General features: G+C 42.1%; 1 protein-coding gene across 1 annotated transcript; it reads right to left on the bottom strand.

Moving 5' to 3' along the window:
• Window positions 1-5,557: 5,557 nt before the first annotated feature.
• Window positions 5,558-15,579, bottom strand: TMEM174 (transmembrane protein 174). Its single transcript, XM_056514313.1, has 2 exons — window positions 10,199-15,579; window positions 5,558-8,771 (listed from the first exon to the last, which is right to left on the bottom strand). Exons 1-2 carry the CDS (start codon window positions 10,828-10,830, stop codon window positions 8,669-8,671), a joined length of 735 nt encoding a protein of 244 aa, XP_056370288.1. The 5' UTR covers window positions 10,831-15,579; the 3' UTR covers window positions 5,558-8,668.
• Between the last annotated feature and the right edge of the window lie 1,411 nt (window positions 15,580-16,990).

The raw sequence follows: 16,990 nt of genomic DNA, 5'->3' as shown, positions 1-16,990 counted from the left end.
AGCAGTGTGTAATTTCTCCCTTTTGATGCAGATGTATTTCTCTCAGTTTTCTGTGGCAGGTCAGGCAAAGTTTACTCTCCCAATGGTGAGAGGAAAGAGAGGTGGGTAACATAATATTCTGCTGTTGAAGGGTGTCAAATTAGGATTAGGTGGTTCTTCAGTAAGTGAAATATGGAAAATTCAACCGCAAGATACAAGTTATGAAATACTTCTACATATATTATTACAAAATGTATTGTGACACCAATTAAATTAACAATGAAAATAAATAATCCTCTGATAATGAAGAATGAACAATAACATCACCTTCTGAAAAATACCAATGGATACTTTTTCCTAGTATTTCTGCTCTTGCTTTTCAGTCTTCAGTGACTTAGTACAGACCTGTGTCAATAGGTTAAGCCAAGATGTGAGCATTTTAGGCATGTCCGCTTGTGATTATCAATTACATGCAATCAAACGACTACAGATGCTCCAAATGGGCTTGTGACACGATTCTGCAATCACACACTTTCTTCTGACCTCATTGCTCGTGTGTTTATCTTGACTAAAATATGTGCCCAGTGCAGCATAGAAGAACACAAGCAGAGATCCTGTGCTATGTTCAGGAACCTGCTATCACTTCCTATGCCTTTGACAGTGAGTTCTTCATGCCAGCCTACTTATATTTTCACATAGATCTTCGTACACTGTTGAAACAATAGCAAAAAATAGTAGCCAGAGAGAAAGGGTTATGGTCAGTTCTCTTTGCTGGATGTGTAAAAGCACACAGTGAGTCTGGCAACCATAACACTTTTGTTAGTTGTTTTATGGGGTCTAAGGAAAATCTCTGATTTATGTTGCTCTGTGACAGTTTAATAGCATTGCTCGTTATGAAAAATTGGGGGACTTAATGCTCCCAACACAAATATAAGCAACTAAGTGCCAGATAAAATGAGCCTGAATTCATTAAGTTACACCTGCACCAACAATACTTATGCTGATGTTCATTCTGAGCTGATGATATTACAAGTGAATTATTATTATGTTAGATCACAAACACAGCTTTGATTATGATGGTGTGTTTATTCACATTAAGGTTTCACTACTTGTTTGGAAGCAGGGACATAGTTTTGCAGCTCATTTGGATTTTTTCTCTTAAACAGATGGAGGAGCAGCTGTTTTTTGTGAAAATAACAGGAAGGTAATATAAAATACTTGAACATTTAATGTAAAAAAACCATTTTAGCAATGTTACCCTGTGGGTCACCACCTTGGTCTGTATGGTTAAGTAAACATAAAAGATTAACACATTTGTTGCTTGATTTTGATTAGCTGTCAAGAGCAACATACAGAGCATGGACTGAGAAGGCAAAGGCATTAAAACAGGTATCATAATACGTAAAAGGAGTTTATTTTAACCCCCCTAACCATTACCTGCCTTTCTCTTTTCTGCCAAGTCTTTCTCTCTATTCTTGACTTTTTCCTACCTTCAGTTAAGGGCAGGGCCATATCCTAACTAATTCTAACATGGAGCTTGAACAATTTATGAAAGGGCTTGTGCAGTTGCCGACCACAGCAGGAGTCGGGTAAATCTTTTCCACTTTGATGATCCCAGTGCTGCACTCTTTCATCAATTGGCACATTAGTCCAGTTCCCACTGACACAGCCCTACAGAAGGTGATTTTAAAAAAGTCATGCTACTCTTTGCATGTGTGTGCTGGGTTCGTGTGTATCTACGTTTGCTCCTGTGGCAGCACAGTGCTGTCTGTAGGTGTCCTGATCAGTCCCTGTCCAGTCAGTGTGGATGGCAGGAGGACAAAGCATCTGTCAGTCTGCAAAAGGCCAAAACAACATAGAAAGCTCAGTGCAGTGTTGGCACATTGTAAAACACTCAAGTACCTCTGATTTGAGAGCAAAAATCTGAGGAAGCGGAATAGAATAAGAATAATGCCTTATTTTAACTACTACATGAAAAATAATATTTATCTTAATATTTTATCAAAATAATTAAAATCACATACTGATGGATTATGTATTTATATTTCCAATAATTTGTCTATTTCTGTACGTTTTCATGAAAGATTTTGCAGGGAACTGCTGTTTTGTGGCAAAAAAAAAAAAAAAGAATCTTACAGCACCTCTAGTCTTCAGAAGACTAATTTTTGCTGAAGTTTTAGTTTATTTTTTTCCCTCCCTGAAGAGGGTTTAAAAGAGTAAGGTCAAATAGTTATCTAATGCATGTGTTTTTTGAAAAAGATAATGAAATTGTTTTCATGATGCGTGTGCTGTGGCAACTGTGGTCCTGCTCTACCTAAATCCAGAAGGTCGCATGCTAAATGCTGAAAAACAAAGGGTGACAAACAAAAATAGCAGAGGTGTAAATCACAGCCTTCTCAAACCGCCGGTTTTTGCCAGGCCTCTGTGTGAGGCACAGCTCTGTCAGCTGACCACGGGGATGTGTGGCAGGTGCCTGAGGACAAAAGGCAATGTGACAAGTCAATGCTGCCTTGGATGCCAGTGTCAACTGCTTCTGGCTGGGTTTGGATTGCAGAGCAGCAGGAAAACAAGAAGGGTACCACAAGCAGTCTCTATTAACATTAGCTACCAACAATTTTGTGATTAGAAATTTAAAATGTATACCTCTTTGTTTTGGGTTTGTTGGTTTGTTTGTCAGTTTGTTTTGAAAGTCATGACCTTGGACTGCATTATTGTTCTGTATTTCTTTAGGTACATCTTTGGCTGACAGAGCATGAAGCTTTACCTTAGAGCTAAACTCTTGAGCAGACTCGCTGAACTGTAAGTAAAGAGGATGCTGCAGCTATGCAAAACATGAAATTATCAGGTCATCCACCCAGAGCTGTTAAACAGAATGCTCTGTTCTCTAAGAAGCAAGCACAGCATCTTACATATACAGTGACGATTCATCTGCAAAAATAAAAAAAAATAAACAAAATAAAATCAGACATGATATAACTCAAGGATTTTATAAGAGAAGTACAGCAGCTACTCTGCTAGAACATGTCCCATGGTGTTTGGTAAATAGCGTGTGTGGATATAATCAATTGCTCATTAGAGATGCCGCACATGACACAGATACAAACAATCATGCCATTACTGATTTACCCTTGACCCTGTGCTGTTATCACATCAGGAATGAGGTACAGGACCGCAAGAGCTAGGGAGTAATTTTTTCTGTTCCCCATGGGAAAACTTCTTCATCACTTTGCAATTATTGTTCAGGAAGGCACAAGTCTGCTACATCTCAAAATTAGAACTACATGTACCTTTGGAGGTGTTGAGACTCTGTGAGATCTCTCAGAGTAACCTCTGTCAGTGCTGGGAAAGGCTCTCCCACGAGCTCACTGCTGTTAGGAAGCTGAGAGAAGCCTCTCTGCTCTACAACATGCAACTCCTGCAGCTGCGGCATGTCTGCCAGGCAACAAGTGCCTCTAGATCGGGTGCTATTAAAGAAATTCCCTACACTTCTCACCCGCCCTTTGAGGTTTTTCATCTTCACATCACAACACAGATGCAAGATGAATAATTTCTATTGGATGAAGCTGTACCGGAAAATACACCATAGGAGAACAATGCGTGTTTCAACTGCTAATCAGCATCAAGTCCACAGGAGTAGGTCTGATATAAACCTCCCCAACACGCAGTGCATGTGGTCAGCAGGTTCTCTGCACCTGCTGTTTCCCTTTCAGACCCTCTCCCGCTGAGCATCACTGCTCAGCTAATGCAGGCACATGCGCATCCCATGGGATCCCACCTGGCTCTGCTGTGTGCTTCTCCGACAGACGCACTGATTCACATTGGGGATGGGGCAGCAACAGCGACGTTCAGTACGTCTTGTTGATGTCTATTCACCCTGACAGCTAAAGTGGAGCCAATAATGATACTTGCAGCAGGCACAGATTATCGTAGGTGCTGTATACAAACAGCATGCCCTAGTTCTTCGCAAATGACCCTTGGACTCCCCCCTGCTCCTTCATGCAGACAGAAGCCTGTCCCATTAGGTCACAGCGGAGAGAAGGAGGAGACGGGGGTGCATGCGAGAGCACTGTGCAGCGTCTACCCCCGAGCGGCAGTCCTGCTGGGAGGGAGGGGATGGGTACCTCGTTCTTCGGCGATTTCACTGGGTCTTTCATCACGAGGGTTTTTTTTTATTTATTATTATTATTATTATTTTTAATTTTTTTTTGCATAGGCCAATTCTCGGTTATGAGAGAGCACGGGATACTTTTCAACGGCTTCTTTCTTCTATCAAAAGAAAAAAGTTTCGGCTCCCTGGGCAGAAACGCCGGGTGTCTCACAACGAGGGGCCGAGAGTAACTGCCGGCTCTGCACTTGTGGCACCCGTCGTGTCAGGGCGGATCAGATTTCCCCATTCCCGCACAGCTGTAAGCGGCCGGGCGGGCAGCGGAGGGGCCCGGCCCGGCGGAGCTTTGGCTGTGCCCGGGCGGGCCGGCGCCCCCTGGCGCTGCCGGCCGGCGGGACAGCCGGGAAGCGCCGCGGGGAGCGCCGAGGCCGCGGCCCGGCCGGGACACGGCCCCCAGGCCGCGGGGCTCGGGCTCCAGCGGGATGGAGCCTCAGCGGCCCGGCCGGGACACGGCCCCCAGGCCGCGGGGCTCGGGCTCCAGCGGGATGGAGCCTCAGCGGCCCGGCCGGGACACGGCCCCCAGGCCGCGGGGCTCGGGCTCCAGCGGGATGGAGCCTCAGCGCCCTCCCCGCGGGGAGGGGCGGCCGTGCCGAGGGCCCGCCGTGTGCGTCACTGGGGCTCTCTGGAGAGGAACGAGCCCTACTTACAGGTTTATTTTTTTTCCCCGAGACCCAGATTTCCTAAATCCCGATTCGGTTTAAAAATAGCTCTTCGAAGGATTTCAGCGCCCCCGCCCGTGCGCGTTCTGCGCTGGGAGCATCCATCCCTCGAGCGGGAGCACCGGTGTCAGGAGCGGCAGCAGCTGCTCAAATTCGGCTGCTGGGGGAAAGTGCTGCTAAATAAAGCACAGCGAACGAACCGTGCCTGGTGTACTGCCGAACCGACCGCAAATACGGCAGCGCCGTATTGAAAAGCAGATTTTGGATTCAATCTGAGAAGAAATTCGCACGCTGCACCATGTGGCATTCAATGTCTGGAAATAGTTGCTTGATCTTAGAGAAGCTCTGTGCAGAGTTTTTACTGAAACGAATGAAGCATGCTCAGTTCCATATCAATAGACATGTCTCTACTGATTTTATATGTTAACCAGTTTATGATCAATATCTTACAAAAAGTTGTATTAGGAAAAATCCCAAGAACCCATGCAGGGTTACATAGCTGAAAATACATGCAACATTCTATCACTATGACTAAAATGCAAGACACCTTAAACTATTAAATCCCCAATATTCTGCAGGTCTGCATTAGCACTGAAGGCAAGGTGAGAGAATGCAATTTTGCTTCAAGAGCACCATCTTAAATTAAAAATGCTCTGACCAAAATCTCAAATACAATCTTCCATGTGCTTTGTCAAGTTACATCAGTATATTATACATCAGGATAATAATAGAAGGGCTGACAGTTCACCTTGGCTGAAGGCTTGGCCAAAAAGGTTTATTCTTCCGCTCACATAGGGCAGAACGAATTCTTAATGGTAAAAAGTTAATTCATGTGATGGTTATATCACAGTAAAAACAAACAAACAAACAACCTCCAAAATCCAAACAAAGAAAACACACACACACCTCCAGCAACGCTGCCAAACCCCGTTGAGAGTCTTTTAAAAGAAAAAAAAGGATGAAAGCAAAAGGTGAAAGGGAGAGGAAAAAAAAAAGAAAAAGCCTTTATAGAACCTGTTTCTGTTTTTAAAAACGATGATCAGCACTCAGTACAGCAAGGAGTACGCCCTGAAGTTTCTCAGATATCTGTTGAGCATGACAAGACTCCAACAAAATTCAACCAGAATTCATCTGATGGGTTAAAATAATTTCAGCTTTTTAAACTTAATATTCAATCTTCTCTTTAAAGAGAAACCCAGGACTCTTCCAATTCTTTTAAATTAATATAGTGTCACCAGAAGTAAATTTTAAAATCAATATGGAGTCCACAGTGCAACCTTCAGAGTTTTCTTCCAATTTACACTATCAGTATTATTTGATGTAATAAAAAGACTATTATTACCCCAAAGAACTTATGCTGAGGGGTGGGGATGGGGGCAGAAGGAGGAAAGAGCAGCAGGAAAAATCTGTGGTGTTTGACTAAAGGAATTTTCTTGCTGTTGGGAGAGGGTGACTGGGCAGAAATTTTCACCCTAGTCCTACAACTGGTTCCATCAAGCCTGACCTCTGCACTACTGCAGTGCTTGTTGGAGTCAGCAGAACTACATGCTAAGTTCAGGGCTCTGCACATGTGGAACTAACCGGGGATTTGGGACCATCCAGTTTCCTGCTGTGGAGGCAGGATGAGTTCACCTCTGTGTAAATTCCAGAAAAGGAGCAAGACACTTCCCTAAGAGAAACTTGCATTTATTTTTAGATCCTCTGCTCCCTCACTCAATCCCACAGAGATCATGCTGAATGCAGCATGCCTCCCCTTCTCCAACTACCTGCTAACACCAGGTCATCACTGCTGAAAAACAGCGTGTCCCATATTTCTCTAATGAGAAAAGCCTCACACAAAGTTCACAGCCACTGCTCAGTAGCTGCTGCTGCAGGTGCTAATCCAGCTTTGAGTCTGTTTGGTCCCAAATATGACCTCTTGTCCATCACTGTGGAGAAGAGTGGTTGTTTTGGGTCCCCCCAAATGCTTTATTTCTTGGCAGCCTCTAAGTGGACAGGACAGGGATGTGTGCACCTGCAGGTCCATGCAGCTGGACAATGTTCTGCCCTTCTCCATCCAGAGCTATCTCTCCTGATTGCTAGAGGAGCTGCATAGAAACTCCAAGACTTCCAGCTGTCAGGTACATCAGGTTGGCCTGCAGCTGACTGTGCTCAGATGCCAAGCTTGTCCAGTCCCCAGGAATGAGACCAATCACAGGTGGATGAAATCTGGCAAGAGCCAAGACAGCTGCATCAACAGCAGAAAAGAGAAAGTTGAGTAAGAGAAAGTATGCATTCCATATTGGACACCTGCTGTGCCAGGCCAGGAGACTGACCCACAGGCACACCAGCAGTGCACCGCTTGGTTACCATGGTCAGTGACCATTGCCCTCCAGGGCATTTTGTCTGGTGAGAGCTGAGATCAGCTTTTGGTTTGAACCCTCTGAAGGAGATAAGCAAACCTAATGGGATCATCATAGAAAAATACTGGCTTGTCCAGCTCTGGCACACTTCTAGGCACATTCAATAGCAGAACCTGAAACATATGTGGAAAAACAAAATAAAAATGTAGGGACTCACAGCATTGCCATAGCTCTGAGGTTGAAAAAGCTCCTGAGCAAAGGCTGTTTGGATCTTCCTTCTGCATTGCAAAATTTCTGAGCTAATACACTTTATCTTTTGTTAAATACAGTTATAATTACATCTCACAAAATCACAGAATATTGTTAATTGGAAGGGACTCACAAGGATCATCAAGTTCAAATCCAAACTGAATGGCATGTAGAGGGATCAAACACAGTCTTAGTGTTCAGCAACACCATTCTCTAATCAAATGAGCTAATCTGAAATTGTTGTGGATTCAATGCATGGAAACAAGCTGAACTTGAGCATTTGGAAAGCTTACTACAGCCCAAGTGTCAACATACTGGGGGCAACCTGCAGCCTGGGTTAGGCAGTGGGTGCCTAAGACCCACATTCAAATAGGAAGAGACAGCAGAGGTGTTTCACCACTGCTCTCCTACAGAGCAGGGGTGTCCTTCACAGTGGTAGGATCACACATCTCTGTCAAGGCTTCAGAAAAATGCCTTTTTCTTTAGTGACATTAACCTCATAATTATTAGGACTCCTGGTGGGAGACCATGCTTTGCCTCCCACCAGGTGGGGAAGGGAACTGAATTTGATGCATGCAGGATGTCTTAGAGATCTATGTAAAAGTCACAGAAGTCATTATTTGTTTTCTCTGTTCTGAGATGCTGTGTTTCAAGTAGGATGTCCCAAAATATTCCTACAGGACTGGGTTGTCCAGGAAAAGCAAGCTGGGGAAATCTAATCTGTAGACTGGACTTACTAATGAGTAAGCTCTTCTAAAGAATCAGACAAAATTAAGACATAAAATGCACTTTCATGGATCAGACACTTCAGCACTTTTGAAGTTTCCCAAGCAATCAATGAAATCAAAATGGAAATGAATGAAAATACATTAAGAAGAAATCAAGTATTTTCTAAAGATGCTGAATGTCCAGGAGCAATCATGATCTTCCACAAACATCTTGTGCATTCACAGTTCACACTGGTTTCAGCAAGCCTGAAAACCAAGCTTGGGGAATCCTAACATGGATTTAGATCCTTGAGTTTAATAGCTTTGCTATTAATAGTTTTGCTGTTAAATAATTAATAGCTCTGCTATTAAGCTGCATTGCAAAGGGCTAACAAATTTTGACAGAGAAAAAGGAAGGGATCAGTTAAGTATCTTCAGTGATACTGAACTGTGTATAAATACCAAGATCTTGCTCACACTGTCTTATCACACAAGTGTTTAAAGAAAAGACTTTTTGGGATTCTTGCTGGCATCTCTTAGGATTGTTGTCTCTTGCCCATAATGATTTTATGAAGACAGAGGGTATATTTCCTCATAACGTGGAGGCGACAGGTTATTACGGGCATAGTCTTCCAGCAGTCCTTCTGGCTCATCAGAACTGTCTTCTGACCTGAAAAGAAGAAGAGGAGCAGTTGCAAAAAGAATTTACCAAACACAGAGCATGCCAGTAATTTCAGTGTTTCATCCTCCCAGCCTTATCTGGGAAAAGTACTCCCTGGCTTCTTCACAAAATGCTATGAGATGAAGCTTTATTGAGATTCAGCTGTTTTTTCATGAAGTTTACAAGGGTCAGGAGGTGACATTTGTCTTCACCCTGACTATGCCTATCACCTGCATTGCTGAGGACAATGGGTCAACCATCACCTTTTCAAAAAGACTTTGAAAAAGGAACTAACAGTGACTTGTTTTGTAGAAAGGATATAATTATGAGTAATTCCTACAATTAGAATATTTTTCCTTAGAGGAAAGACCTATATAAAATTATTTTTTGTACAATTTCAGCAGCTCCATACTGCTGTGCAACATCAGTGATATTGTTTATGCCTCAAAATTAGGAAAAGAGTAAGAGCTGGAAGGTTGTTACAGTGGGAGAGCAGCATGTTGTGACCAGATGCATTCAGGAGGGAGAGGTACCAGACTGATTCTTGCATTGTTGCAGAAATGCTGTTTGTGTGCTGACACGTGTGTTGTGATAGTGTTTGAGTGGAAGCCTCTGACTCCACATTATGCCTTTTCCTGGTCTTAAAAAACCAGGAAAGAGAGTGAGACACAGTTAAGGGATTAGGGGTTTCCACCTCAGTGTTTAATAAGGATCCTGACTGGCACGCCACTTTGCCAGGCGGAACATCCCACAGTGCACACACACCATAGATTGAGTACAAAATTTACAGACCTTACAAATCAGCATATCTAACAAAGGTGCCCCTGGGAGGCCTGGATGAATGGCATGATATTCCCTCATTTGAGGAACTCCCCCCTGGATGAGCCAAATCTCCAATTTACAGGATATGTTCTAGAGAGGACCTTGGTATCCCAAGACAGTGTAGGGTTTTCCATTCTCCTGCTATGAGGCCTTTAGGATGTTTGGTCTCCTGGCTTAACCAAATACTAGGACTATGCTAAGTTATCAGACTTAGGAAATTACAAGTATGCTTGCTAAGAATACTAAGGATATATAAAAGTTAGAAAGGTATATAAAAGGCAAAAAATCATCTTGGTATCATACACATAATAACCTAAAGATGGCAAGATAAACATAAGCAACCTCCACAAACGTGAGCACATATATCTTAAAAAGTGACAAGAGATTAACTTGACTGAAAATTGAAAGGCATTTATAAGTGGATTTACATTGTATAAAAACAATTTCCAGAAAAAGTATGTTTCCTCATTCAAGAAGAATTCCTAACAACGACAAAACAAATTCTGAGAAGGATAATACCCTGGACTAGCTACAGTTTCTTATGATACCACACACAGTACTTAAAATATTACAAGTCTGTGTCCAAACACACTAAGACATTTCAGAAGATGTACCTCTGATTCCCGGAATTCTCTGCAGGATAAGCAGTGTAGTTCTCATCTCCAGTAAAAGCCAGGTTATCCAGGGCGTAGGCAGGGCAGAAGTGAGGAGACCTCGTGGTGAGAATCGGCGAGGTGCTGGGGGGAACAGCCCCACAGCAGCTGAGCACCGGGTGAAGGTAGCTGGGACTGCCAGCAGCGCCTTCCTGGGATGGGTACGGCGGAGGGATGTACTGTACCACTGTGGCACCATGGAAAGTTATAGGCTGGTTAATGCCGGTGAAGACAAACGACTGTCTGCTTGCAGTCTGGTCAAGTTCCGATGCATTTTCCTCTCTTTCTTTACAGGGCTTGCATGTAAGCATGTTAAATTTACAAACAGCAATCAGAATAAAAGTCACCCCGACAGATAGCAGAATAGGCCCCAGTAACTGAGTCCACTCCAGGTGAGTAATGCCATCATATTTTATCCATCCCATCACAGTGAAAGTGATCCCCACCAGTCCCAAAAACACACCTGAAAAGAGCAGAGTGGTGCCAGCTTTATCCCCATCTGACACCAGGGCATCAGATCTGTTTGGCTGACAAGGAGTGACAGAAAAGACATTCAAGGAGAAATCTTCTACGTTGTTGTTGTTTTGCTCCATTACTGAGTATAACGTATCTTCTCCCTCAAGAGAAAGGGGGCTTGTAAAGGACTTGGCAGAGCATTTAAAGGCGAAGGTCCAGGTTAGTTATACAAGAACTTTGTGTGTATATGGTTAACAGAGTCCATCATGTGAAGGAATAAACTTTGCTTGGAAGAACAAAGGTCTGGGAAGTGAAGCCTAAAGCCATCACTAAAGATTTCTTGAATTATCACTATCACTTCCGGAATGGATTCATCCCTGCATGACTGCCTCTCTCTCTGTGTTTCTTCTTCTTTAATTTAGCACCCATGACATATCATTCTGGATAGCACAAAAAGCAAGCTGGAACAATTGCAGCTTTTCCTTTCCCCAGCTAGCTGATGCATCCAACATATGGACAGCATATGTTTAGTCAACAGCAGTGAGGAGATCCTTGCTCTCCACTTCCTGCTCCATTTTCTGCAGGAAAATTCCACACAGCAATTGCTAGGAATGCTTTTCTATGCTCTGAAGCATGACATTTTTAGTCATGCCTGGACCTCTGCTGCAGCTTATTCTGCAGTTCATGGTTTAAACAAATATCAAAGTAGGCTTTCTGATATTTTTCTGGGGCAACCACTAGGTGAGCAGGATGGTAAATGGCAACAGGGTGGTAAGCACTGAAAAGCCTGTGAGAGCTGTTGGTCTGGGATAAATATTATTTCAAGACAGCCAAAGCTTTCCAGTTGGCTGAAGGTACCATAATTACCTTATAATTTCCTCTTAATTTTGGACATTTTTTGTTGTGGGTTTTAAGATTTATAGAGAATAATGCCCAAATACCCTGAATAGGACATCACTGAAGGAATAAGAAAGCATCTCCTGTAAAGCTAAACTTGACAGAGTGAGGAATCTTATTGTACTCACAGGTATGTAGTATAATTTTTTATATCATAATGAATTGTTCTGCTGAACTCATGTCTCATAGATTAAACAGAAAGATTATTGAATTTTGAAGTTTTTTGTTTCCTAACAGTTTCAGACTAAAGTAATTGCTGTTGGAGGTTTCTGGTAGAATGTCTTTGCATAATTCCTTAAGGAGGAAAAATATCCAACCACTCTCTCTGTTTGGACTAGCATGGGAGGGTACTACACACAGGACATTGATTACTGGTCAGGCAGTAGAACACATAATGCTATTTCCTGCTACCTGCAGCTATGGGGAAGCAAGCTTATCCTGAGATTTATAAGATTAAAAGTAGCTCTAGAACTAGAAAATTTACCTTTCAGATTACTTCTTCAAAGTCAGTAAAAGTGCCTTTAGTCTACTGTGTATTAACAACACACTGTGACAACAGCTCCCTCCTGGAAAGGGCGATTCACCAAATTTGGTCCCTTCTGAACTGATGCTGACTGCAATTGCAGATGTCTTTCTCATTTTTCAGCACATAGACCTTGAGGAATTTTAGAGATGGATTCCTTAAAAAAACAGCTGTGAAGCTTCCAAACTCAGCATTATTAAGTCACCCCTGTTACCCAGGGTTTCAACAAATTTTCTGATAAATACACTCAAATTCAGCCTTTCCTACAACTAGAAAGTGCTGAAATACTAGATAAAGTGTCCTTGCATAGGTAATTATAGCCAAAGTCTAAGTCACCTTTAACCTTACATTTGTTAAACTTAATGAGTATAAACAGAATGAATGGTTACTGCTCTATACAAGTCAGGTTTTTCCATACCATGAATCATCCTTGCCACTGCTGAATCTTTCGGGCTTTCCAACATCCTTTTAAAAGCAGCACCATATGATAATAGCTGTCTAGCTAATAGTTTATACAGATGTAGTGTCACCTTGTTCCTTTCATTCATTCAGGAACTCTGCAGCTGCTATTTGCAACAGGATCGTGCTGGAGCACCTCCTCAATTCCACAGAATGGTCCTTAGATCCTGTCTGGAATCAGAATTTTCTAAGTTGGGTGTTATGTCATCCCACAGCTGTCTCTTCGCCTCTGGTCAAGGACATGACTTCAGGATTGTTGAGCAAATGCACAATAGAGCTGGAGAACACAAACTTCATTTTTCTTTCCAAGCTACATGCCACTAGAACTTTTCAAATAGGATGAAAACACTCTACATTTGGTGTGCTAGGACATACATTAAAATTACCCCTTTCCCTGTAAACTGTCCCCTTTCTGTAAGACAGTTTCCCCTATGCCTCCTCATATTTCTTCAAGTATTTGCCCAGAGAGTGGTAATGCTGCAGTCAGGCAGCTCTCAAAGTCTTAAGAGATTACTGAGTAACACTGATTTTTTTAAGACCAGAGCTTTTCTTTGCCAATAACTGTATGTTCAGGGCATTCACTTAAAAGTGTCAATTTGCTATGTACATCACTTTTACCTGGTATGACTCCTAAGCAAAATAATTTTGTGAAACCAAGGAAAATTGCTCAGTGAGGTTTCTCAGAATGAGTGCTGTTTTCAGATCTCAATAGTTTTGTACTCATCTGCTTCAGACCTTGCCCTTAAACACAAGCACTGCTTTGCTTTCTGTTCCTCCACCTAATTTTCTATTACCAGTGCAGACCTTCCCTGCAGTGCTTGCTGCTGGAAGCAGGTGCTCTGCACCCCCTCAGTTCTCTAACCTGCTTATAGAGTCACCCTAGTGAACACTGACAGGCCATCACTCAACCCTGTTTTCTTCTTCTTCCTCCTATGTTACCTATTTTTTACACAGTTGTTCACATATCAGCCTGTAGTAAAAAGGTTTTATTTTCTTACAGGCCAGTTATATGAGCAGGGACTTAGTCAAAGAACATACAAAAGAAGCTGCACAATACACGGTACTGCATGTTAATTAGTTTTAAAATGAGTAAGTAAAAATTATCACTCCATAACGTAGGGGGATTAAGGAGCCAGTGATTTCAGTTAGTGGGACCTTTTCCTAGAGAAAGGTAACTGGCATCTTTAGTGGAAAATGTGAATTACACATGTAAGAGCAGTGCCTGAAAAACCACTGTGAGTGGGCTTTCACCCTTGAGCTACTACACTGCCAGCCTCAAAGCATAAATAAATTATGAGGAGCAGGTTCAGACAGCTGCCCACAACTGCATTTACCAGCAAGGTAGCTTTCTATGCTCTGGAGAATGTTGTCTTGTGAGTATGCACACCAAAATGAAGGTTTTTCCATGCCTAATAATTGAGATACATACATGTGTGATTAAGGGAGGAGCATTGGTCTAGATGAACTCTGGCATGTTCACTGCAGAAATGTGGAGGTATTGGCACTACAAGTCATGACTGAAGAGACAGGATGGAAAAGGGATAAATGAATACAGCAATGCAAACTACAAAGGGCAAAGATGGGGTGGGTGCAATCCAGCAAGTGCTGCTATCACAAAAACATCGCAAAGACCTGCACAATCTGTTTTTCAGATGAGTTAACTGTTCATTTTTATAGCTGCTGTTGATGCAGGAAGACTTTTCCTAGAGAAAAGGCATTCATTTATATTTTTGTGAATTCCTCTCATATGCAAAGGATTGCAGTGTTGCAGTTAGAAGCAGATTATTGTCAGTGCAGGCAGCAAGGAAGAGACCTTAACTTCACTTAGAGGAGGGCAAGCAACACTTACCTCCCACTTTGCCTGTTTAAGTAAGTGTGAATCAGTAACCAACTTGATCTGCTCCCTAGCATTTGTATGTCAAACACTTAAGCTAACCTTAGAGTAGAAAGAGGGTTATAGCACCATTAGTAGGACAGTAAAGTATCTCACTTCCTCAATAAAAATGCTATTCTGTATTATTTTAAGCTACTTTTATAGCTTTACAATGTGTTGCTTCCTTTCTAATACAGACATTTCGCTCCTACTCCCTACATCAAAAATTCCTCCCTCTAATGCTGTTCACCCAGTGGTAGCCTTCAGTGGTGAGGGCAGACCTGCTAGCCTTTTACTCACATTTTCTGACCTTGCTGCAACAGATTTCAACAACACAGTAAGCAAATACTGTTGCCCTGGCTGTGTTAACTACTTCAGTGCTGAGCAGTTTATGGAGATGCACCTAACACATCTACTGAGTTTCCAAGTAATAATTTTCTAAGTCAAAAATAGAAGATGCTAATACAGCTGTAGACTGATATATTTCCTAAGCATCTTCTCAAAATTATACAGAGATAAATTCAGTTTTCAATTCTTGTTTTCAGAGGTAACACCTATCCATCCCAGGAAACTCAGATGCTGAGTCTGAAGTCAGGTCAGCAACTTTCTGAGTTGTGGTTTCTGTAAAGACTGTTTTTTAGAAATAAAGTGATCCACACTGAAAATTCTGCACTATAGATGATCAAAACACAATAACCTTGAAGTAAACCAAGATTTCTCTGTTAGAGAAAACTCAGATGAGTTAACATATTCTGCTTGATTTATCTGGTCTCTTGGTACATCTTGGGAACAACCAACTGAGCAAACTGAAGGCAGCAGAAAAGGTTGATACTTTTTCAGTTTAGCACTAGATACAACTGCCTTTTTTTTTTTTAATGGTGAAATATTTCTAGTTTTGTTTAAACACGTTTTGATATTTAGCCTTTTCAGAAAGTGAGTGTTCTGAACAACAGCATAAAGCTAATATGGGCTTTGTTGCATGGGATCTTTCCAGTAAAATACTCCAGCTTCTGTTCTTGTTATATTATAGAAGTATAAACTGAGAGAGAAACAGGCTCCTTAGACACGTGCAAAGCTTTGTATGCACTGAATCATGCACAGCAGTAGGCCCCACTGTTTAAACAGTAGAAGCAGAAGCCTAAAAAAAAAAAAAAAAAAAATCACAAGATGGAAACTATGCTTGTATTGCAGATTGCGTATAAAGAGAAACATCCTTGAAAAACTCACTAGGTAAAAAACATTTGAGAGAAAAAAGGAAAAAAACACCCACTGGCTTTTGTGGACACCCTTTCTTCATACAGATATTTCCCATGGCTGAGTCATGCCAGTTTAATCAGCTCCTACATACTAAATCCCCCTCTGTGCCATGTTTGCTCATTACTCTGCGTGCATAAGCCCCTCAGCTCTATTGCTGGCTAAATATACCTCTCTCACTGACTGGTTTGTTTTTGTGCAGCTGCACAAAGAGCTGTCCTAGCATAACTGAGGGAACACTGAATTGGAAATAAAGGGCAAATGCAGGAGCTCCTGAACATCTCTCCAAAGCAGTCAGCAGGTGAGAGGCATGTTCATAGAAAGATGACACAGGAGGGAACCGAAGTTCTTAATTCATAGTTTGATATTCTGTTACAGCCAAGTTCTCTAAATTCAGCATGGTAGATGACAAGCAGAGGTGTAACCGAGGTCCCAAAGCACACAGGTGTTCAGAGACTCAGCAGAACAATTCAAATCCATAAGGCTGAACCAAGCCCAAAGTGTAGCCCTGCCACTTTTCTGGGCACAGAATCTGGTCTGTTTTTCTCAAACAGCATTTGGAGCAAGTTGTAAGAGTCAAAGATCAGCAGCAACTCAGTTCTTCCTAATTATCTTTACCTACTACAAGCTAATTCTTCAGTTTGGGAACAGGTACAAACAAACACAAAATAGAATTAGAACCTCCAACCTCAAGGCAGGCCACTACCAGGGTCTACTGCCCTGGGGTTGCAGAGGGATGGAAGAACTAAGAAGGCTGTTATTTCTGAGGGGTCTGCCAAGTGCCATGTCAGTTAAAGACAGTTGTTGCATGGGTTTCTACAAAACTGCCTCTCCTGCATCTGCTGATAAGTGATGTCTGCACTTCAAAGATATCATTGCTTTGTGGAATTCACTCTCACACAATAAGCACTCCTTGTATAATCCATGAAAGATGATATAAAACAGAATAATCCCCCTGAAACCAGTCATTACCACAGTTAAACTGTTAGCCTATTAACTATCCTCAGGGCTGCCTTTGGGCTCTTAACTGCAGCTAAAACTGATTTTCATAGGGATTACACTTATATAACGACCAGAGATAGTCTAAATATGGAGTGTTTGTTACCAGGCAGAACAAAAGGTAACCATTGAAGCTCTTCATAGCAGCTTTAGTACCAACCTTAACATCCCTATATGTGAATGCTCTCCAAATATTTGTAAAGGCCATAACTTTGCAAATAAGTATCTTCCACAAAAGTCATGCAAAAACAGAAATAAAACCACTTCCTAATTATTCCTTTCTTTGAAGCTC

The sequence above is a fragment of the Oenanthe melanoleuca genome, chromosome Z (genome assembly GCF_029582105.1).
Source record: "Oenanthe melanoleuca isolate GR-GAL-2019-014 chromosome Z, OMel1.0, whole genome shotgun sequence".
Lineage (NCBI taxonomy): Eukaryota > Metazoa > Chordata > Aves > Passeriformes > Muscicapidae > Oenanthe > Oenanthe melanoleuca.
The sequence above is the reverse complement of the archived record's forward strand: the minus strand, read 5'-3'. Positions and strand labels throughout refer to the sequence as shown.

Coding starts and splice junctions, on each gene's coding strand:
- TMEM174 (XM_056514313.1), bottom strand. CDS start 10,830: ATGGAGCAAAACAACAACAACGTAGAAGATTTCTCCTTGAATGTCTTT. Junction 8,772..10,198: donor GAGAATTCCGGGAATCAGAG/GTACATCTTCTG, acceptor TCTTCTTTTCAG/GTCAGAAGACAGTTCTGATG.